At 40.1% G+C, this 24,707-nt stretch overlaps 1 protein-coding gene across 1 annotated transcript in view; it reads left to right on the forward strand.

Moving 5' to 3' along the window:
- NUP210L (nucleoporin 210 like) overlaps nucleotides 1-24,707 on the forward strand; it is a 114,629-nt gene that overhangs the window by 80,765 nt on the left and 9,157 nt on the right. The window contains exons 28-34 of the mRNA XM_053666211.1: nucleotides 1,530-1,688; nucleotides 2,620-2,711; nucleotides 4,084-4,258; nucleotides 6,253-6,428; nucleotides 9,571-9,788; nucleotides 11,813-11,949; nucleotides 17,566-17,692. Of these exons, the coding sequence (XP_053522186.1) occupies nucleotides 1,530-1,688; nucleotides 2,620-2,711; nucleotides 4,084-4,258; nucleotides 6,253-6,428; nucleotides 9,571-9,788; nucleotides 11,813-11,949; nucleotides 17,566-17,692 (1,084 nt within the window). The remainder of the gene's footprint in view (nucleotides 1-1,529; nucleotides 1,689-2,619; nucleotides 2,712-4,083; nucleotides 4,259-6,252; nucleotides 6,429-9,570; nucleotides 9,789-11,812; nucleotides 11,950-17,565; nucleotides 17,693-24,707) is intronic.

Raw genomic sequence — 24,707 nt, forward strand, 5'->3', positions numbered from 1 at the left:
CAGAAGCTAGAATTAGGGTATTTGTGGAGCCAGCTAAAACAAAAAGAGCAGGGTATGGGAAAAGTAAAATATCTATTTGTAATCTTTCTAAAAATATCCTAGGTCTATAATCTAGGGACATTCTGATGGTTGGGTTTTTCGGTCATGGGCTGGCTGCCCAAAGACTGGGTATACTTGGAACTGAGGAGAGATTGAACTGTACTTAGTTTGTAACGTTCTGAAGAGGAATTTGCCTTTTTTTCTTGAAGACCAAATAAAAATTGTGTGAAAGCAGGGGACAGCCTAGGCCTTAGCATCAGTTCTATACCTCCCTTTCCCCAATTTTCTTATCTAAAGCATCACTCTTTCCTCTAGGAGAAGAAATTAATAGAGCAATACAAAGATTTCTTCTGCTTCAAACCTGCATAGGCAAACTGTTTATGAAATAGGTGATAGCCCTGGCTGTTGTGGCTCAATGGATTGAGTGCCAGCCTGCAAACCAAAGGGTCACCAGTTCAATTCCCAGTCAGGGCACATGCCTGGGTTGCAGGCCACATCCCCAGTAGGGGGCACATAAGGGGCAACCACACGTTGATGTTTCTCTCCCTCTCTTTTCCCCTCTCTCTAAAAATAAAAAATATATATAAAAAATAAATAGGCTTATAGCAAGGTCTCCAATGCACCACAAGGTAGATTTTCGATACAGTGATGTTACCATTTAGACATTCACTTTGATTAAACAATTATAAACCTCATTTTTTTTTTAGCATAAGATTCTCTTCCAGACAACTGATCGGGATCTGCTAATATTTTCCACAAAGAAAATGGGAATTTTTATGTAGGGGAGAAGGGAATAGTGATTTTGGAACTGAGGGCACTGTGTAAGTCAAAAGAGCTAAAGGAAGATCTTGAGAGCTCTGGACAAACAAGAAGTCACGGGAGATAGGATGTGAAATACATATGAAAAAATGTTCATTTCAACATTTGTGTTAGTGGTAGCCCTGCCTTCTCTATCCCAGAAATCTGTCAAGATCTAGTCTAGGGGTTTTTTTTGGTTTGTTTGTTTGTTTGTTTGTTTTTCCAGTCTAGGCTAGAATGGTGAATGAAGCAAGTGGGGACAGGAAATAGTTAGCCAGTTTTAGCACAATCTTAAATAGAAGCTTCCCTTTCTTATCTTTTTCCCTTCTTGGTACCACTGAACTCCAGAAGCAGATTGCCTCCCTTCTCTCTCATCTCAAATTCTACTGTCTGAACCCATTTTACAAACCCCTTTCTCCATTTCCATTCTTTTCCTATCAATGAATTGACTTTGAGATAACTGAAGAATCTACAGAAGCATGCCAGAATTAGCTGAGCGCTGCAAAGAGAGGTTTCTCTAGGGTTGATTATGTTGCTAAGAATATGAAAGGAATAATTGTGAAAATAAGCCCAGGTACTCTAGTTCTTCTAGAGAGCTACTTCCAATATACATTTTCCTTATTGTTACAAAAAAGAGAGATGGACACAGTGTTTATTCATAAATTTCCTTAATCTGTGCCCTTACTGTCTAGGTGTTTCTACAGCCCCCAGTAGAAAATAACTTTGCCATGGTTGTCCACACAAAAGCAGCTGGTCGGACCAGTATCAAAGTCACTGTCCGCAGTATGAACAGTTCCTCTGGGCAGTTTGAGGGGAATTTGTTGGAACTATCTGATGAAGTTCAGATCCTGGTAAGGACCCAAACCTAAATCTCATTTTTGTATATCAAGGAGAAAAAGGTTATAATTGCTTGTCATCCAGGGAGAGCTTTGTCTGAATAGACATAGAGAAATTGCTAGATACCTAGAACAGGTTTATAGTTTCTAGATCTTTGTCATTTCTGCTAATTGCCTCCACATAGCATTGGCACTAGAAACTATAGTACATGCACTCCTCTAGTTTCCACATAAGGAGCACAGGATGTGAGCACCATGATAACTTAAGGGAGATTAATTTGTGACTTATTCTGCCTAACACAGATATTATGATACAGTCCACTTAGTTATATTGGTAGGAAGAATGGAATGTAATCCTCACTCCCAGTAAGGTATAGAGTATGAAAAGTTTCCTCAGTGTTGTCAAGCTGAAAGTTAAGTAGCTCTACTGTTTTAAGAATTAAAAATAAAAATTTATCATTTCTGGGGGGCAAATAAACTTCTCTCCCTCTGAGTTGGGGCTGATTTCTTCTGTGTTGGGTTTTTTTTTTCCTCCTTTATTTTGGTTTTGGTGCTCTGACACAGTGGAACATAGAGGAAGAACACTCCACTGGATGGAAGACCTGAATAGTGTCCCTTGTTAATTTAATATTATAGGATCTTTTTTCTCAAAAAATTTTCAGGTTATAGGAGCTAAAATTAGAAATTTCAAAATTATTTTACACCTTACATTTAAGTAATACAGAGGATGTAATAAGTGTAACTTGAAGCAGAGCTAATATTAGGTTATATATTCTAGGATAACTAGATAGTGTTTTAAGTTCCTGACTCATTTTGGAAAGGAGTATTGTGGAACATTAGGCTAACTTGATTTTAGGCAGACAGTTGATTTGTAGTTGTCCATATGTGAGTAAAGGTCATTATTTGTCTTTTCCAGAAATGAGGAAAAATTATTTTCTCATTATAGGTGTTTGAAAAACTCCATCTTTTCTACCCAGAGTGCCAACCCAAGCAAATTCTAATGCCCATGAACTCTCAACTCAAACTTCATACCAACAGGTAAGGATAATGGAGAAGGACGGGCCAGGTTCTAACTTCACTCTCAGTAAAACATTGTACATGGAACGGACTCTTGCCTTCCAGGTGATTTTTCTCACCCACAAATAAATTTTTTTTGGTTGAGGTAAATTTTCACATAACATAAAATTAACCATTTTAAAGTGTACAATTCAAGCACTTACGGCTCTTTTTAAATTTGTCTAGTAGGTCTTCCAGTAAAGACTTCCAGACTGGATGTCTTTACTGGAAGACCCTCCACAAAAATAAAATAAAGTGTACAATTCAGTGGCATTTAGTACATTCACAAACTTGTGCAACCATCACCTCTGTCTAGTTCAAAACATTTTCAAAACCACAAAATGGGACACCAAACCCTTTAAGTAGTCACTCTCCAGCTCCCCTCGTCTCAGCCCCTGGCAACCACTAATCAACTGTCTATGAATTTAACTGTTCTGTGTATTTCATATCAGTGGAATCATGCAGTATGTGACCTTTTGTGTTCGCTGCTTTCAGTTAACATAATGTTTTCAGAGTTCTTCCATAAGTTATAGCATGAATCAGTACTTTATTCTTTCTTATGAGTAAATAATATTCCATTGTATGGATATAACATTTTGTTTATCCATTCATCCATTGATGGACATTTTGATTGTTTTCACATTTTGGCTATTGTGAAGAGTGCTGCTATGAACATTCATGTACAAGTATTTAAATCCTATTTCAATTCTTTTGACCAAATAATTTTTAAAACATTTTATTTTATTTTCAGAGAAAGGGGAAGGGAGGGAGAGAAACATCAATGTGTGGTTCCTCTCATGCACCTCCTACTGGGAGCCTGGCCCACAATCTAGGTCTGTGCCCTGACTGGGAATTGAACCGGCAATCCTTTGGTTCACAGGCCAGCATTCAATCAACTAAGCCACCCGGCCAGGTTGACCAGATAATTTTTAGTGATAAACATATAATAGGATTTGATTTTTTTAAAGATAAGCATAGGCCCTGGCCAAGTAGCTCAGGTAGTTAGAGTGACATCCCTGATACTCCAAGGTTGTGGGTTCAATCCCCATTCAGGGCACATATAAGAATAAACTAGTAAGTGAATGAATGGATGGAACAGTAGATTGATGTTCCTCTCTCTCCCCACTTTTCCTCTCTCTCTGAAATCAATTAATTTAAAAAGTTTTTTTTTTAAAAAAAAAGTAAGCATAATCCACAGGCAGACTTTTACCTGAGGAACAAATAAGCACACAATATGGAGAATGGCAAGCAGTTTCCTCAGAGAACAGCCTTTAACAGTGTTCCTGGCAATCTCTGCTCCTTCCTTTCTGGTCAGAGTCCCCAAGAGATACCACTTGCTCTGTTTGTTCCCTAGGGAGGGGGCCGCCTTTGTGAGTTCCCGTGTTCTCAAGTGTTTCCCTAATGCGTCCGTCATTGAAGAAGACGGTGAAGGGCTCCTGAAAGCTGGTTCCATTGCAGGTACTGCTGTGTTGGAAGTCACTTCTATAGAACCTTTTGGAGTCAACCAAACAACCATAACTGCAGTTCAGGTGAGTTCAAGGACTTACTCAGACCAAACTAATAAATAAAAGGAATACCATGGCCTTTAGAATCAGATTTCCTTTTTTAAGAACTAGAAACTTCTCTGGAAGTCCAAAATGAACTATAAGAGGACAGTATTGACATGGTTCTAAACCATCAAATTAAAGTATACTTTAGAGTTCATGGCATTAACCTCAAATTGGTATGATTGTCTTCAAGACATACTTGGCCAAGAGGGTTGGTGTGGGAGAAACGTAGAATTGTTGCTATTAAAATTTGGCAATTTTCAGAAAAAATTTTAGAATTAGCCTTGGCTGGTGTGACTCAGTGGATTGAGTGATGCCTTGCCAGCCAGGGGGTTGCCAGTTCAATTCTTGGTCAGGGTTCATGCCTGGGTTGTGGGCCAGGTCCCCAGTGGGGGGCATACGAGAGGCAATCACATGCTGATGTTTCTCCCCATCTCTCCCACCCTTCCCCTCTCTCTAAAAATGAATAAATAAAATCTTTTTTAAAAATTAGAAGATTCCTCAGCCCTGGCTGGTGTGCCAGTGGATTGAGTGCCATTCTGTGAACCAATTCCCTGACTGGGATTTGAAGCCCCCCAGTCCCTAGTTGGAGGTGCATGAGAGGCAACAACACTTTGATGTTTCTCTCTGTCTCTTTCTCCCTCCCTTCCCCTCTCTCTGAAAATAAATAAGTAAATAAATCTTAAAAAAGAAGAAGATTCCTCAGAGATAAGTTAGTCTAATATACACATCAAAACTGCCACCAAAAGCAGCAAGATGCTGCAGCACACCGACTACAGGATGAGGTGCGCCCTGCAATAAGGTCCTGTTTTTGCTGGCACCTTCAAGGCTTTCAACAAGTATATGAATTTGACCCTATGTGACTGTGATGAATTCAGGAAGATCAAACCAAAGAATTCAAAACAAGCAGAAAGAGAAGTGAGTCCTAGGTCTGGTGCTGCTTTGAAGGGAAAACATGGTTTCAGTGACAGTAGAGAGACCTCCTCCCAAAGAGCTGCTGGGGGCGCAGGGATCAGCAGGGCTGCTGGCAGAGGAGTCCCAGTGGGTGTTCCCATGTCTCAGACCCCTGCAGGACTTGCTGGACCAGTTTGGGGGGCTGCTGGGCCATCCCAACAGGGCCTCCTCCCCCAGGAATATGCTCAACCAAAGCCCTAGACTCATCTTGGCCCTCCTTAGCTCCCTGCCTGTTTCCTGAAAGACTGTATATGGTCCTTTCTTTCCATGTGGCCTGTGAAAGAAATTTATAATAAATTTTCTTATGTTGGTCCTTTTATGTATATTATCTCTTCTAACTACCACAAAAACCCTATGAGGTAGGCATTATTATCCTTATTAAACTGATAAGAAATCTAAGATCTAGAATGATTAAATGAAGCTATGAAATGAAGCTAGGACTGAAAGCTGGACTTCTCTTACTGTTATCATAGCTTATCTCCTACAGTGTAAAAACAATCTATAATATTTTGTAAAAATTTTCATTTATTTATTTTTACAGAGAGGGTAGGGTGGGAAATAGAGAGGAAGAGAAACTTTGATGTATGAAGGAAATAATCGATCAGTTGCCTCTTGCATTCCCTGAACTGGGGACCTGGCCCACAACCCAGGTATGTGCCCTGACCAGAAATGAACTGAAACCTTTCAGTTCACAGGCTCAATCCACTGAGCCACACCAGCCAGAGCTATAATATTCTTGATAAATGATCAATTATTTAACAATATTGAGCACTCTGCACAAAATATAGGAATTGTAGTCCTTTCCTCAAAAAGCTCCAGCTTCTCTTAACATTGCCACAGCTTTAATAACTAAAAGCCATTTCCTGTAGTATTTTTCACTTGGATTTAAGTCATCTAAAATCAAGAGCTATTTCCTATAAAACAGAAACACTGTTTTTATCATTGCTTATAAGTCTCAGAGCATGGTCACAGCTCCTCTCCAGTGCATTCTTCTCTGTACCAGTAAGTTTTATCTCCCACAGGTGGCACCCGCGACATACCTGCGAGTAATCAGCCAACCCAAGCTATACACAGCTCAACGAAGGATGCTGTCAGCCTTTCCCCTGGGCATGTCTCTAACCTTCACTGTTCAGTTTTATAATAGTATCGGAGAGAAATTTCACACACACAATACCCAGCTTTATCTGGCTCTAAACAGGTATGGTGGTCAAAGGAATGGTGTTGACACTGTGGTAGAAATTCTTGCTGAGTACACTAGTATTATATAACAGCTCCAGTAAATTGCTCTCACATTCTGCACTTTGAATCTGATCTTTGTTTCTTTCAATAAGATGGAAAAAACCCAGAGTGGTATTAGTTGTTCAATGAAGAAAAAGTTCAGGATATTTTGAATCTGGCAAGTTCTAGTTCACAGAAAGTTTCCATAGGGAGCTAATTGGAGTATTATAAAAAGCCATACTGGGATTTCCAGCCAAGATGGAGGCAGAGGTAGACACACTGTGCCTCCTCACACTACCAAAAGAAGGACTACAATGACAAATTTAAAAAACAAAAAATGACCAGAACTGACAGAAAATCAAACTGTATGGAAGTCCAACAACCAAGAACTTAAAGAAGAAACATTCATCCAGACTGGTAGAAGGGGCTGAGATGGGCAGCTGGGAAGAGAGGACCTGCAGCAAGGTGGTGGCTGGCAGACCCAGCAAGGGGGGTGGTGGAGTGGGCAGTCCCACATTCACATGCAGATAAACTGTGAGGAACAACTAGGTAGCAAGACAGACCATTCAACCCGGGGTTCCAGTGTGGGAATAAAGCCTCAAACCTCTGACTGAAAACACCTGTGGAGGCTGAGGTGGCAGTGGAAGAAAGTCCCAACCTCACAGGAGAGTCTGTTGTAGAGACCCACAGGGTCCAAGAATGTGCACAAACCTACCCACCCAGGAATCAGCACCAGAAGGCCCCAATTTGCTTGTGGGTAGTGGGGAAAGTGACTGAAAACCATCAGAGAGCGAGGTAAGCACCATTGTTCCCTCTTGGACCCCTCTTCCACATACAGTGTCACAACACAGCAACATGGGTTGCCCCACCCTGGTGAACACCTAAGTCTCCTCCCCTTATATGTAACAGATGTGAAGACAAAAAAATGGCCCAAATGAATGATCAGATCAAAGCTCCAGACAAAATACAACTAAGTGATGAAGAGATAGCCAACCTATCAGATGCACTGTTCAAAACATTAGTAATCAGCATGCTCATAAAATTGGTTGAATATCGTCACAAATTAGAGGAAAAAATGAAGGCTATGCTAAGTGAAATAAAGGAAAACGTATAGGGAACCAACAGTGATGGGAAGGAAACCTGGACTCAAACAGTGTGGACCAGAAGAAAGAAAGAAACATTTGACCAGAAGAGAAAGAAGAGCAGACTTCTGCCAAGATGGAGGTGTAGGTAGAAAAACTGTGCCTTCTTGCACAACCAGGTTTAAAGACAACAAAGTTTTAGTAACAAAAAACACAGAAAATTGAACTATACCAAAGTCCGAAAACAACGAACCCTTCAGCCAGACCAGTAAGGGGTGGAGCCAGCAGCGGAGTGGAGTCAGGCAGGAAAGATCCCATGGACTGACCTAGGCATGCAGGCAGCCGTGGGTGAATCTCAGGTGTGGGGTAGCAACCAGTGGACCCACTGAGGGCGAAAGGCGGCAGGCTGATGGAAGTCACACATTCGCACACAGATAAACCAGCAAAGGAGCGAGCATTGATACAGACCGCGCAGGCCCCAGCAGCAGGAAGCTGCAGAAGGGATCACTATTGCCCCACTCTGACCCCGCCCCCACATACAGCATCACAACCCAGCAACCTGGGCAACCCCACCCTGGTGAACACCTAAGGCTCCACTCCCCATATGTAACAGGCGCGAACACACCAAAACATGGCTCAAGAACTCAAAGCCCCAGAGCCCATAACTCTAAGCGACCAAGAAACAGTCAAACTTTCAGATGCACAGTTCAAAACACTGGTGATCAGGATGCTCACAGAACTGGTTGATTTTAGTCACAAATTAGAGGAACAAATGAAGGCTACACTAACTAAAATGAAGGGAAATGCACAGGAAACCAATAGGGATGGAAAGGAAACTGGGATCCAAATCAAGGGAGTGGACCAGAAGAAAGAAAAAAATGACCAAAGAGAAAAATATAAAGAAACAAGAATTCAAAAAAATAAGGAGAGGCTTAGGAACCTTCAGGACATCTTTAAACACTCCAACATCTGAATTATAGGGGTACCAGAAGGGGAAAAGGAACAGCCACGAGTGGAAAACTTATTTGAACAAATAATAAAGGAGAACTTCCCCAATCTGGCAAAGGAAATAGACTTCCAGGAAGCCCAGGAATCTCAGAGAGTCCCAAAGAAGTTGGACCCAAGAAGGAACACACCAAGGCACATCTTAACTACATTAGCCAAGATTAAAATGAAGGAGAGACTTCTAGAAGCAGCAAGAGATAAGGGGACAGTCACCTACAAAGGAGTTCCCATCAGACTGTCAGCTGATTTCTCCAAAAAGACCTTACAGGCAAGAAGGGGCTGGAAAGAACTATTCCAAGTCATGAAATCGAAAGACCTACAGCCAAGATTGATTGTTCTATCCAGCAAATCTTTCATTTAGAATGGAAGGGCAGATAAAGTGCTTCTCAGATAAGATCAAATTCAAGGAGTTCATCATCACCAAGCCCTTATTATATGAAATGTTAAAGGGACTTATCTAAGAAAAAGAAGATTAAAAAGATGAACAGTGAAAGGACAGCAAACTCACAGTTATTAACAACCACATCTAAAACAAAAGCAAACTAAGAGGACAGCTAGATCAGGACTGGAACCATAGAAATGAAGATCTCATGGAGGGTTAGCAACAGGGGAATGGGAGGAGGAGAAGGTACAGAAAATAAGTAGCATAGACAGTAGGTAGAAAATAGATGGGGAGAGGGCAAGAATAGTATGGGAAATACAGAATCTAAAGAACTTGAGACATGTGGTCATAAACTAAAGGGGGGAATGGTGGGGGGACAGGGGGTGGAGGGGAATAAAGGGGGGAATAGAACAACTGTTATGGCATAATCAATAATTTCTTTTAAATGTCAAAAAAAAAAAGCCTTCCTGAGCACTATATATATGAAGGGAATAGACTAATCTCTGGCCCCTAGTTGCTCGCACCTCATTGTAGAATTCCTTCTGAACTTCTGAGTTGTTGAATATAAGATGTTGTAAGAGGGTCTGCCCTCACAACTGTTTTCCTAACTATTGCCTCTTTTCCGAATTTCTGCCTTTCATGTCTCCTTTCAGAGACGACCTACTGCTTATTGGACCAGGGAAGAAGAACTACACTTACGTGGCCCAGGCTGTGAACAGAGGAGTGACACTTGTGGGGTTCTGGGATCAGCGGCACCCAGGCATGGCGGACTATATTCCTGTAGCTGTGGAGCATGCCATTGAGCCAGACACCAAGGTTACCTTTGTTGGAGATGTCATCTGCTTCAGTACTCACCTCCTCAACCAAAATGGTCTGAATACCTTCCCTTTCTTAACCTCACAACTGACTGGATTACAAAGCAACTCATCCCTTAGAGGATTTTTTCTAAATTATCTAAAATCGTTGGGCCTTAGAAAGAAAATGTTTTTATATATTTTATTATTTTCATGCCCATTTCAGTAGCCAGTCATTATAGCAGACCATCATATTTATTAAGTGCTTATTAAATGCATAGCTCTATGTAGTACATTATGTAGACAGTGTAGGGTACTGTGCCTTTTTGATTTCCAATTTCTGATGGAGGGTACACGCTAAGTTGAAGTAAAGGATGAAAACAGGAAGGAAAGGACAATAAGGCTTTTGTTCTAAGAACCAATTTTGTGAATAGTGTTTTGTGAGGCCCACTGGAGGCCTAACTCCGACATATATCATCACTGTAATAAGGTTTGGCCTTACTATTTTCTTGATCAACAAGAGCATTTCTGTTCTAAGAAGTACTACTGAGTTCAAGAAAATCAGTCCTTCACCCTGGCCATTGTGGCTCAGTGGATTGAGTGCCAGCATTCAAACCAAAGGGTCACCAGTTATATTCCCAGTCAGGGCACATGCCTGGGTTGCAGGCCAGGTTCCCACTGGGGGGGGGGGCACACGAGGGGCAACCACACATTGATGATTCTCTCCCTCTCTCCCACTCTTCCCCTGTCTAAAAATAAATAAATAAAATCTTAAAGAAAGAAGAAAAATCAGTCTTTGGTTAACAAATGATGTTAATTCTTTGGGTTTACAGATAGCATATTTCTAAACGGTACACACTGACTGTGTGTATGCATCCAAATAATCCATCCAAGGCAGGCTTTGGCTTTGTATCCTCTCTGGAAACTACGGGTGTATGTGTTTAGGGAAAGTGATTTAATGTTGGACCTGACTTTAACATTAACTATATATTTTGGACTTGATACAAAGGCAACTCTATTCAGACTAAGTCAAGTTCTCCAAACCTGTAAGTGACTTACAAGCGCCCTACACTAACATGGAATCCAGGGCTGGTGAGCTAACTCTGCTTTAAGGTTGACAGAATAATGCCATAATTGTTAATCTCCTATCATTGAGGCAAAGGCTCTTTTATTTTGCTAGGTTTTGTCAGGATTGTCCTCCTGTCTCCATTCTGGAATATTCTGGGCGTCCCAAATCCATACCACTTTGGATGAAGAAGCAAAAGGGCCACATGCCAGGATTAGTAATTTAGCCTAAGATTTGGCATTCCTCTGCCACCTTGAGATTTAAGCCAAGATAAACCCTTTCTCCTGCCAGTTGTCACTTTCTTACAGTCTATGTGCTGGTATCAATTGGTAGTTCAAAGCAGAATTTATCCTTAGCAGGGTCTAAACAAAGTTTAACCAAAGAGTTAGCCACATGTAAACTGAGTTTTTCTTTAAGGAGAACTAAGTACTTTAAAAAATATATTATTTATTTTTCAAGAGAGGGGAAGGGAAGGAGAAAGAGTGGGAGAGAAATATCATTGTATGGTTGTCTCTTACGCGTCCCCTGCTGGGAACTGGCCTGCAACGCAGGCATGTGCCCTGACTGGGAATTGAACCGTGATACTCTGGTTCGCAGGCCTGCGCTCAATCCACTGAGCTACTCCAGCCAGGGCTAGAACTAAGTACTTTTTATGATTATGAAGGTTAGTAAGTAGTTCTTATTTATTTAATTCCTCACCTGAGGATAAGTTTATTGATTTGAGATAGAGAGAAAGGGCAATGGTTGCCTCCCTTACATGCCTAGACCAGGGATTGAACCCACAACCTTTTGGTGTACAGGACAACACTCCAACTGAGCCACCTGGACAGGGTGGTTCCTATTTTGCTAGCATGATATGTGAAGGGGATCCTGCCATTCAAGAAACAAAGATATCCTCAAAGCTGAATGTTCCTCTTGGGGAGAGAGGTCCAGATGCTTGACTGGTCTAATGATTTGGAGTCTGAATATAGTTAAAGTGACTACCACTGTATATCAAAAGGTTGCAGTCAAGTGCTTTCTCTTCTCTTTTCCTAGGTGAACCCGGGATATGGATGATCTCCACTGACAGTATTTTACAAACAGACATTGTCACTGGGGTAGGAGTGGCCAGGAGACCAGGAATAGCAACAATCTTTCATGACATCCCAGGACTGGTGAAAACATATCGAGAGGTAAACCTAATGATACCAGGGTTGAAGAGACAAGGGCAACTATTTCTATATATGGGAATATGCATATAGAAAAGAAATACACTCACATATCAGAGGTAAAGATAGCCAACAAGCTTTATTGGAACATGAATGGAAACACTATTAGGATTCTTAACCAGAAGAATGACTAGATTTATATCACTATGACTACTGGTTGGTACTAAACTGTAGGAACAAGGGTAGAAGTTGAGAACCCAGTTGGGAGGTTATTATTGCAGTAACCCAGGCAACATATGATGGTGGGTCATGGTGGTAGTAGAGGAGGTAACGAGCAGATGAACTAATATAATATATATATATATATATTATATATATATATTTTATATATATATATTTTATATATATATTATATATTATATATATTATATTATATATTATATATTATATATATTATATATATATATATATTATATATTATATATATAAAATATGTATATATATTTTATATATATATATATAAAATTAAGGCGGTCAAGAATGACTTGACATTTTTGACTGGACAAAAGGCCAAAAGGTAAAAAACTAAAAGGTCAAAGTTGCCATCAAATGAAATGAAACTGTAAGTGGAACAGTTTTGGAGAGACAGTCAGCTCTGAACATGTAAAAACTGGACATGAGGTAGATGTGTATAAAAGTCTGGGAGTCATTTGCATAGAGATGACATATGAAGCCATTAGATCACCAAGAGAATGAGTATAAACAAAAAAAAGGGTCCAAGGACTGAGCTCTGGGGACATTCTAATATTAAGAGTGCTGAGAGAAGAGGAGGAACCAACAAGAGAGACTTAGAAGAATGACCAGTGAAGTAGGAGGAAAACCCAAAGATTTTGGTGTCCTACAAGCCAAGTGAAGACAGTATTTGAAGAGGGAGGGAGTGATCAACCATGTCAAATGCTATTAATAGGTCAAGTAGGCTGAAAACTGAATCATAACTGAGGGTTTTTAGAACATGGAGACAGGAAACTGATGAGTAATTTCAGTGAAAGTGATGAGAGTGAAAGTTTGATTGGAGTATTGGAAAAGAGGACTTAGACAGTGGATAATAGGATAGCTCTTCAAGAAGTTGGAACCAAAAGTCTGTTTTGTTGATTATTTTTTAAAATCAGAGAAATAATGACTTGGGAATGATTCAGTAGAGAAGAAAAATTTGATGAAGGAGTAGGGAGAATTGCTGAAGTGATATTCTTGAGTAGGTGAGATGAGTAAACAAATGAAGAGGTTGGGTCGATGAAGCCTTTTCAATTTTTCCTTAGATATGGGTACTGTCTCCTTCCTCTGTGCTCAAAGAACTTGTTTGTTCCTCTTTTCATTCCTCAAATGTAACATTCTTTGAGCATCTACTATGGGCTTGGCACTTTGCATCTAGTTTTTAATTTTGATTTTACATACAGCACAACTAACATTTTTAATCTGCACAACCTGCAAAGTAAAGCATTTTATCCATGAGTAAATTGCCCATTTGCTATATAGTATCTGGTGCATCCTTTTCTTTTTTTTTTTAAGACTTTATTTATTTATCTTTAGAGGGGAAGGGAAGGAGAGGAGGAGAGAAATATCAATGTATGATTGCCTCTTATACACCCACCACTGGGAACTGGCCTGCAATCCAGGCCTGTGCCCTGACTGGGAATTGAACCGTGATCCTTTGGTTCGCAGGCCCATGCTCAATCTACTGAACTACACCAGCCAAGGCCCTAGTGCATTCTTTTAAGGAGCTCACAGTCTAGTGGTGACATAAATAATTACATGTAGACTGCATAAATAATGAAAACATAATTGATCACTGCTTTACTAGTGGTATGTCAGATATCCTCTTAGAATACAGAAGAAAGTCATTAATTCTGTCTAGACATTAAGCCTAAAGTTTTCAGAAGTAACAATTAAAGTGAGTCTTGAGGAGGATGAGGTATTTATTTGACAAGAAAAATGAGAGAAGACATTTTAGACCAAAGACTTAGATGTGCAAAGGCACATAAAAGTGTATGTTCTGTTTCCCCTGTCTGGTGTGCCTCAGTAAGTTGGGCATCAATCTGCAGAAAAGTTGCCGGTTCATTTCCCAGTTAAGGGCACGTGCCTTGGTACCGGGTTCAGTCCCCAGTTGGGGCATGTGTGAGAAGCAATGGATCAATGTTTCTCTCTCACACTGATGTTTCTCTCCCTCTCTTTCTCCCTCCTTTCCCCCCCTCTCTAAAAATAAAATCTTAAAAAATATATGCATGTTGCCTCAGCTGGTGTAGCTCAGTGGATTGAGCGCAACATATATATATGTTGTGTTTGAAGACCAACAAATAAATCAGGATGGCTTTAGCGTAAGTTTACAAGGAAAGAGAGGGAAAAATTTATTAACATCCAAAAAAAGAACTTGTATGAAGAGTAGATTAAGAGCCCTGCCTGGGAACTAAGTTGGTTAGAATGTCATCTTTATATGATTGTGGGTTCAATCTCCAGTCAGGGTACACACAAGAATCAACCAATGAATACATAAATAAGTGGAACAACAAAGCAATGTTTGTCTCTCTCTTAAATCAATAAACTTAAATAAAATGGTTTTTTAAAGCAGGTAAGAATGTTGAAGACAGATAATATGAGAGGACAACCAGAAAAAAAGATTGAGAGGGGTCCAAGTACTACAAAACCAAGGAGAGACTTCTGGCCAAGATGGAGGCATAGGTAGATACACTGTGCCTCCTCACACAACCAAAAGGACAATGACAAATTTTAAAACAAAAAACAACCAGAACTGACAGAAAATTGAATTGTATGGAAGTCTGACAACCAAGCAGTTAAAGAAACATTTATCCAGACCAGTATGAGGGGTGGAGATGGGTAACGAGGGCAGAGAGCACTCACAGCAAGATGGCAGCTTGAGGATCAGTGCAGGCAAGGCCGTGGCTGGCAGAGCAGGTGGTCCCACATTTGCATGTGGATAAACCAGGAGGAGCAACTGGGGAGTGAGACAGACCACTCAACCCAGGGTTCTAGCTTGGGGAAATAAAGCCTTAAAACCTGTGACTGCAAAAACCTGTGGATATTGCAGCAGCGGGAGAAACTTTCAGTCTCACAGGAGAATTTGTTAAAGAGACCCACAGGGTCCTAGAATGTACACAAATCCACACACATGGGAATCAGCACCAGAAGGGCCCAACTGCTTGTGGGTAGTGAAGCAAGTGACTGAATGCCAGCCAAGAGCCAAACAAGTGGCATCGTTCCTTCTCAGATCCTCCCCCCACATACAGCTCCACAACACAGCAATGTGGGTTGCTCTGCCCTAGCAAATACCTAAGGCTCTGTCTCCTACTACATTACAGACACACTAAGACAAAAAAATATGGTCCAAATGAAGGAGCTGATCAAAGCTCTAGGAAAAATACAACTAAGTGATGATGAAATAGCCAACCTATCAGATGCAGACTTCAAAACACTGGTAATCAGGATGCTCACAGAATTGTGGTTGAATATGGTCACAAATTAGAGGAAAAAGTGAAGGCTATGCAAAGTGAAATAAAAGAAAATGTACAGGGAACCAACATTGACAGGAAGAAAACCAGGACTCAAATCATTTGATTTGGAGCAGAAGGAAGAAATAAACATTCAACCAGAACAGAATGAAGAAAAAGAATTTTCAAAAAAAAAGTGAGAGGCTTAGGAACCTCCGGGACAAGTTTAAACTTTCCAATATCTGAATCATAGGAGTACCAGAAGGAGAAGAGGAAGAGCAAGAAATTGAAAACTTATTTGAGAGCATAATGAAAAACTTTCCAAATCTGGCAAAGAAAACAGACTTCCAAGAAGTCCAAGAACCTCAGAGAGTCCCAAAGAAGTTGGACCCAAGGAGAAACACACCAAAGCACATCATAATTATATTAGCCAAGATTAAAGATAAGGAGAGAATCTTAAAAGCAGCAAGAGAAAAGGAGACAGATACTTATAAAGGAGTTCCCATAAGAATATCATCTGATTTCTCAAAAGAAATCTTGCAGGCAACAAGAATCTGGAAAGAAGTATTCAAAGTCATGAAAGGCAAGGACCTACATCCAAGATTGCTCTATCCAGCAAAGCTTTCATTTGGAATGGAAGAGCAGATAAAGTGCTTCCCAGATAAGGTCAAGTTAAAGGAGTTCATCATCACCAAGCCCTTATTATATGAAATGTTAAAGGGACTTATTTAAGAAAAAGAAGATGATAAAAATATGAACAGTAAAATAACAATAAACTCACAACTATCAATAAATGAATGTAAAACAACTACAACTTGAACAGAATCACAGAAATGGAGATCACATGGAGGGTTATCCATGTGATATGGATAGGAGAGAGGAAGAGGGGAGAATGAGGAAAAAGGCACAAAAAGTACATAAATGGTAGGTACAAAACAGACAGGGGGAGGTTAAGAATACTCTGGAAATGGAGAAGCCAAAGAACTTATATGTACGACCCATTGACATGAACTCAGGGGGGCAGAATGCTGGTGTAAGAGGGGTTAGAGGGCAGAGGGGAATAAAGGGGGGGATGGGACATCTATAATAGCATAATCAATAAAATATATTTTTTGAAAAAGAAAACCAAGGAAAAAGGGTGTCACAACATGCAAGTGAGGGAATGGGCAATGGTGTCAGAAATTAAAAAGATCATTTACACTCCAATTTGTATACTTTGTAAAATCCTCATTTAATTATTCACTAACTAGCAGACACTCATTGAGGCCTCTTATATGTCAGCAATTCTGCTAGACTCTGGAAATACAAAGATGAGAAAGACAAAACTCCTACCCTTACTGAGCTCTTAATGTAACTAACTTGGATTTAAGGCCCTTGAATATTTTTTTTAAATGTGGTAGTACCAAGGAGACTGAACAGTAGACTGCATTTATTTATTTATTTATTTATTTATTTATAACTATTTACTTACTGATTTTGGGGTGGGGGGAAGTAGGGTAGGGGGGTATATGTATTCATTGGTTGATTTGGTATGTGCCCTGACCAGGAATCAAACCACAATATTGGCACATCAGGTGACACTCCATCCAACTGAGCTACCTGACCAGGTGGTATACTGCATTTAAATTGAAGATATCTGAGGGGGAAAGGCTCATCATCACCTCTCTTTCTAATGATTAAGCACTAGCCTTATATACAAGGCACAGTACAGGATACACAGGGATAAATTAAGATTCTAAGTTAAAGAACTTAACAGCCTAACAGGAGGAGGTTTAACAAGTATAAAAATACCTACAATATAAAGCAGAACATTAAGTATATTGAGAGAAACCAAAGTATCTTGAAGTTGAAGGAGATTATATACAACTAAAGAGAGAGAAAACCTTCTGAAGTTGCAATTGTCTTCGAAGGCATTTTAATAGGGAGTCATACAAAGAGATGTCAGAAAGAATAATGAAGACCTCCTTTTTGAAAAAAATGTTATTTTCCCAGAAGATATTGAGGTTCTCAAACATGTGATCACTAGAAGGGCAATTTGTGTGAAATAAACACTTTTGGTTAAGTAAGTTTTGAGGGGTGAGAAGGAGGGAACCAGATTTGTAAGAATTTAGGTATAGACTTTCCTTTGGTTTCCTGACAGGTGGTTGTCAATGTATCATCCAGATTAACACAGAGTTACGACCTCAAGACTTACCTCACCAACACCCGCAATTCAACTGTGTTCAAGTTCTTCATCATCACTGGCAGAAATGGCGTCAATCTTAAAGGTCAGGAATCTCTTCATAAGTGTGAGTGATTGTTCCCAATTCATTTACCCCTTTGGACTAGGAATACAAATTTCCTTTTATTTCAAAATTGACTCCAGCTTAACAAATAAATCATTTGGGAGGTATGAGACCTCAGAAATTATGACTGGATTAAAGATGTGAAACAGGCTCAACCCAGTCCCTACTATCTTTTTAGGTATATAACCCTGCCCTAGAACAGGAGGTAGCCTAGATCAGGGATTCCCAAACATGGCTGATTTTCTTTTTCCTTTTTTAAAAGATTTTATGTATTTATTTATTTTGAGAGAGGGGAAGGGATGGAGAAAGAGAGGGAGAGGAACATTGATGTGTGAGAGATACATCTTTCAGTTCCTTTCTCACACCCCCAACTGGGGATCTGACCCTCAACCCAGACATGTGACCTGACTGGGAATCAAACTTGAACTGGCAACCTTTTCAGTTCACAGGCCAGCACTCAATCCACTGAGCCACATCAGCCAGGGTGAAACATGGCTGATCAAGGAAATTCTTTTTTTAAAGAAAAGAATCTCTTAAAAATACAGATTCTTGCCGTGGCCAGTTTGGATCACTTGATTGGAGCATCATCCTGTAACTAAAAGATCGTGGGTTTGACTCTCAGGACCGGGCACACAGCTCCACTGGGGTTCCATTCCCAGTCTGGGGACGTATGGAAGGCAACCAATGTTTCTCTCTCTCCTTTCCTCTCTCTCTGGAAGCAATGAAATGTCCTAGGGTGAGGTAAAAATAAAAACAAAACAAAAAATGCAACAGAATCTTGGGCTCCATCCAGAAATATAATAAATTTGGGATAGGGCCTAAGATACAATTCTTTTAAAGCTTCCCCAGTATTAAGAATTGTTGGGCTAGGTGACACTAGGTGACATCTGAAATGTATTTGCTCAGTAAATTTGCCTAGTATGCCTTTTTCTTTTTTCGGTTTTGTATTGCACTATGATATACAGTAAAAAAAAAGGTGGAGTAAAGAAAACTAAAATACTAGAAGCTCCTAATCAATTCCATCTATGTTAGGAATTTTTGTACATTTTATCTAATTTAACAATCTTATCATGTAGTAATTATCATTATTTTAAAGATGAGAACACTGAGTCTAAAAGCAAGTCACTTAAACAATGAAACAACCAATTAGTGGTCAAAATGGTAGATATGTCCCACTCCAAAATCTATGTACATGGTTCCATTCCTTGTTTTCCCCTAAAGAAAACACAAATCCCATACCCTGCCATGAGCTGTCTCTGTTGGTTGGAGCGTTGTCTCATAGGCCAACAGGGTGTGAGTTCAGCTGCCAGCCAGAACACATACTAGGTTTCGGATCTAATCCCCAGGCAGGGCGCATACATGAGGCAACCAAATGATGTTTCTCACATTGATGTTTCTCTCTATATATCTCCCCCTTTTTCTCTTGCTCTCAAAATCAATATGCATATCCTCAGATGAAGATTTTTTTAAGTTATTGGTGAAAATGAAGTCTTTTTTAAAAGATTTTATTCATTTATTTATCTTTAGAGGGGAAGGGCAGGAGAGAGGGAAACATCAATGTACAGTTGCTTCTCATGTGTCCCCCACTGGGAACTGGACTGCAACCCAGGCATGTGCCCTGACTCAGAATCGGACTGTCATCCTTTGGTTCACAGGCCCATGCTCAATCCACTTAGCTACAACAGCCAGGGCTTTAATTTTGTTTTAGAAAGAACAAATTCCAGATCTTTTCTTTTTTGGTCAAGAGAACATTCAAAACCAAGCAGTGAAGTCCAGAATATAATTACTAAATTACTATCTATAAAACTTAGGAAAAGTTATGTCAAACATAATTGAAAAATTAAATTTAAAAAACTTAGGATAATTTAGCCCTGGCTGGTGTGGCTCAGTGGATTGAGTGTGGATGTGAACCAAAGGGTCACCAGTTCAAATCCCAGTCAGGGCACATGCCTAGGTTGTGGGCCAAGTTCCCAGTAGCAGGTGTGTGGGAGGCAACCAGACATGATGTTTTTCTCCATCTCTTTCTCCCTCCCTTCACCTGTCCAAAGATAAATAAATAAAATCTTTAAAAAGAGAAGAGAAAGAGAGGACCCAAATAAGTAACATCAGAAATGAAAGAGCAGATATTACAACTGATACCACAGAAATACAAAGAACTTAAGAAATTAGTACAAACAACTATATGCTAAGAAATTTGAAAACCCGAGTGAAATGGACAAATGTCTAGGAAAATATAATCTTCCAAAACCGAATGAAGAAGCAGCAGAAAGCCTGAACAGACCGATAATAACTGGTGAAATTGAGACAGTAATCAAAAAATTCCCGGCACACAAAAGCCCTGGATCAGATGGTTTCACAGGAGAATTTTATAAAACATTTAAGAAAGCCCTGGCTGGTGTAGCTCAGTGGATTGAGCTCGGGCCTGCGAACCACACGATCACGGTTCGATTCCCAGTCAGGGCACATGCCTGGGTTGCAGGCCGGTTCCCTGCAGGCCAGTTCCCAGCAGGGGATGCACAAAAGGCAACCATACATTGATGTTTCTCTCCCTCTCTCCTTCCCCCCCTTCCCCTCTAAAGATAAATAAATAATAAAATATTTAAAAAAAAAACATTTAAGAAAGAGCTAACTCCTATCCTTCTCACACTATTCCAAAAAAACCCAAGAACAGGGAAGACTCCCAAACTCTTTTTATGAGGCCAGCATCATCTGAATCCCAAAACCAGATGAAGACACAACAAAGAAAGAAAACTACAGACCAATATTGCTGATAAACATAGATACTAAAATTCTCAACACAATATTGGCAAACAGTATCCACCAATACATTAAAAAAGATCATATACAATGATCAAGTGGGATTCATCCCAGGGATGCAAGGATGGTACAATATACACAATCAATCACAAAACATAATACATCACATAAACAACAGGAAAGACAAAAACCACATGATCATATCAATAGATGTGGAAAGACATTTGATAAGATATAGCACCTCCAGCAAAGTGGGAGTAGAGGGAACATATCTTAACATAATAAAGGCCATATATGAGAAACCTACAGCCAACATCATACTCAATGAGCCAAAACTAAAAGTTTTCCCATTAAGATGAGAAACAAGACAAAGATGTACAGTTTCACCACTTCTATTCAACATAGTATTGGAAGTCCTAGCTACAGCAATCATACAAGAAAAAGAAATAAAAGGCATCCAAATTGGATAACAGGAAGCAAAACTGTCATTGTTTGCAGATGACATGACAGTGTACATAGAAAACCCTAGACACTCTACCAAAAAACTGCTGAACCTAGTAAGTGAATTTGGCAAAGCAGTGGGATACAAAGTCAATATTCAGAAATCTAAGGCATTTTTGTACACCAACAACAAAAGATCAGAAACATCAATCAGGAAAAAAATCCCATTTGCTATATATAGCAACAACAAAAATAAAGTACCTAGCAATAAATCTAACCAAGGAGGTAAAAGATGTGTACTCAGAAAACTACACAACAATGAAGAAAGAAATTAAGGAAGACACAAATAAATGGAAGCATATACTGTGTTCATGGATTAAAAGAATTGATATATCAAAATGTCCATACTACCAAAGCAATTTATAGATTCAATGCAATCCCTATTAAAGTACCAATGACTTATTTCATAGATACAGAACATTTCACAAATTTATATGGAACCACAAACAACCCTGAATAGCTGCAGCAATTTTGAGAAAGAAGAACAAAGTAGGAGGGATAACAATACCTGATATAAAACTATATTAAAGGCCACTGTAATCAAAACAATATGATACTGGCATAAGAACAGACACAAAGATCAGTGGAACAGAATAGAGAGTCCGGAAATAAATCCAAGTCTCTATGGTCAATTAATATTTGACAAAGGGAGCAGAAGCATAAAATGGAGTAAAAATATCCTCTTCAACAAATGGTGTTGAGAGATCTGGACAGCTACATGCAAAAAAAAATAAACCTCCACCACCAATTTACACCACACACAAAAATAAACTCAAGAAGAATAAAAGACTTAGTCACAACACCATGAAAGTCCTAGAGGGGAACGTAGGCAGGAAAATCTCAGATATTCCACACAGCAGTATTTTCACCAATATGTCCCCTAGAGCTAGGGACATAAAGGAAAGAATAAACAAATGGGAGCTCATCAAAATAAAAAGCTTCTGTATGGCTACAGAAAACATCAGCAAAATGAAAATGGAACTAACTGTATGGGAAAACATATTTGCCAATACCTTGGACAAGGGTTTGATCTTCAAAATATATAAACAATTCACATGACTCCACTCTAGGAAGACAAATAATCCAATTTAAAAAATGGGCAAAGGACCTGAACAGACACTTCTCCAAGGAGAACATACGCGACGCCCAGAGGCATATGAGAGGATGCTCAGCATCACTACCCATCAGAAATATGCAAATTAAAACCACAATGAAATACCACTTCACACCAGTCAGCACGGCCATCATAATAAACAAATGAACAAACAACATGTGCTGGGGAGGTTGTGAAGAAAAGGGAACCCTTGTGCACTGCTGGTGGGAATGCAGACTAGTGCAGCCACTGTGGGAAACAGTATGGAGTTTCCTAAAAAAATTGAAAATGGAACTGCCTTTTGACCCAGCAATTCCACTGCTGGGATTATACCCTAAGAATCCTGAAACACCAATTCAAAAGAACCTATGTATCCCAATGTTCACAGCAGCACAATTTACAATAGCGAAGTTCTGGAAGCAACCTAAGATGCCCATCAGTAAACAAGTGGGTCAAATACTGTGGTACATTTACACAATGGAATTCTGTGTAGCAGAAAAAAAAAAGAGCTCCTACCCTTCATGCAGCATGGATGGAACCGAAGAGCATTATGCTAATTGAAATAAGCCAGGCAATGAAAGAAATACCATATGATCTCACCTATAAATAGAACCTAATAAACAAAACAAACAAGGAAACAAAATATAAGCAAAGACGTTGAAATAAAGAACTGACAGTTACCAGAGGGGAGGGGGGATCGAGGAGGGTAACAGGGGAGAGAAGGGGAAGAGTCCATCAAAGATCATGTATAAAGGACTCATGGACAAAGCCAAAGCTGGGTAGGATTGAAGGTGGGGGCGGAGGAGAGTGATAGTAGGGGGAAAATGGAGGCAACTGTGCTTTAACGATTGAAAAAAAAAGAACAGTATAGGAAATGGAGTAGCCAAAGAACTTTTATGCATGACCCATGGACATGAACTAAGTGGGGGGATTGCCAGAGAAATGGGGTATACCAGGTGGAGGGGAAAAAAATGGAACAACTCTAATAGCATAATCAATAAAATACATATTTTTTAAAACTATGAAGACTTCCAGCCAAGATGGAGGCATAGGTGGAAACACTGTACTTCCTCACACAACCAAATTGAAGGACAACAAAGATTTAGAAACAAAAACACAACCAAAACAGACAGAAAATTGAACTGTACCGAAGTCTGACAACAACAAACCATTCATCCAGACCAGTAAGAGGGGCAGAGTTGGCCAGCGAAGTCGGGTCGTGGCAGGAAAAAGTGGTGACTGCTGGACTGACCCAGGCACATAAGTGGCAGTTGGCAGATCCCAGGCAGAGTGGCAACAGGCAGACCTAGTGAGGGCTCAAGGCGGCTGGCTGACCAAGGTCACACATTCACACACAGATAAACCAGGTGAAAAAAATGGACAGTGAGACAGACTGCGCAACACAGGGCCCCAGCGCCAGAAAATAAAGCCTAAAACACTGATTGGAAAAACTTTCAGAAGTTGAGGTGCCGGGAGAGGCTCTCAGCCTCACAAGAGAGTTTGTTGGAGAGACCCACAGGGTCCTAGAACGTACAAAAGCCCACCCATCTGGGAATCAGCACCAGAAGGGCCAAATCTGCTTGTGTGAGGTGGCAGAGGGACCCAAGATAGGAGAGGGAGCAGTGGTGTTCACTGTGCGAGGGAGAGCGGAGCGAACACCACTGCTCCCTCTCTGACTCCACCCCCACAATACAGTATCGCAACCCAGCAACTTAAGGGCCCCGCCCTGGTGAACACCTAAGCCTCCACCCCTCATACATAACAGGCTCGAACAGACCAAAACATTATGGCACAAGCAGAAAAATAGCTCAAAGCCCCAGAGCCGATACTTCTAAGCAACCAAGAGGTAGCCAACCAATCAGATACACAGTTCAAAACACTGGTGATCAGGATGCTCACAGAACTGGTTGATTTTAGTCACAAATTAGATGAAAAAATTAAGGCTACACTAAGTGAAATGAAGCAAAATGCATAGGGAACCAATAGTGATGGAAAGGAAAGTGGGACTCAAATCAATGGAGTGGACCAGAAGGAAGAAACAACCATACGCAAATGAAGAAATAAGAATCCCCCAAAATGAGGAGAGGCTTAGGAACCTCCAGGACACCTTTAAACATTTAAACATCCAAATTATAGGGGTACCAGAAGGGGAAGAGGAAGAGCAACAAATGGAAAACTTATTTGAACAAATAATAAAGGAGAACTTCCCTAATCTGGCAAAGGATATAGACTTCCAGGAAGTCCAGGAAGCTCAGAGTCCCAAAGAAGTTGGACCCAAGGAGGAACACACCAAGGCACATCTTAATTACATTATCTAAGATTAAAATGAAAGAGAGAATCCTAGAAGCAGCAAGAGATAAGGGGACAGTCACCTACAAAGGAGTTCCCATCAGACTGTCAGCTGATTTCTCAAAAGAGACCTTACAGGCAAGAAGGGGCTGGAAAGAAGTATTCCAAATCATGAAATCCAAAGACCTACAGCTGAGATTGCTCTATCCAGCAAAGCTTTCATTTAGAATGGAAGGGCAGACAAAGTGCTTCTCTGATAAGGTCAAGTTGAAGGAGTTCATCATCACCAAGCCCTTATTATATGAAATGTTAAAGGGACTTATCTAAGGAAAAGGAGTTAGAAAATATGAACAGTGA

This window comes from Artibeus jamaicensis, unplaced genomic scaffold (assembly GCF_021234435.1).
Source record: "Artibeus jamaicensis isolate MK-2021 breed Jamaican fruit bat unplaced genomic scaffold, CSHL_Jam_final contig_447, whole genome shotgun sequence".
NCBI lineage: Eukaryota > Metazoa > Chordata > Mammalia > Chiroptera > Phyllostomidae > Artibeus > Artibeus jamaicensis.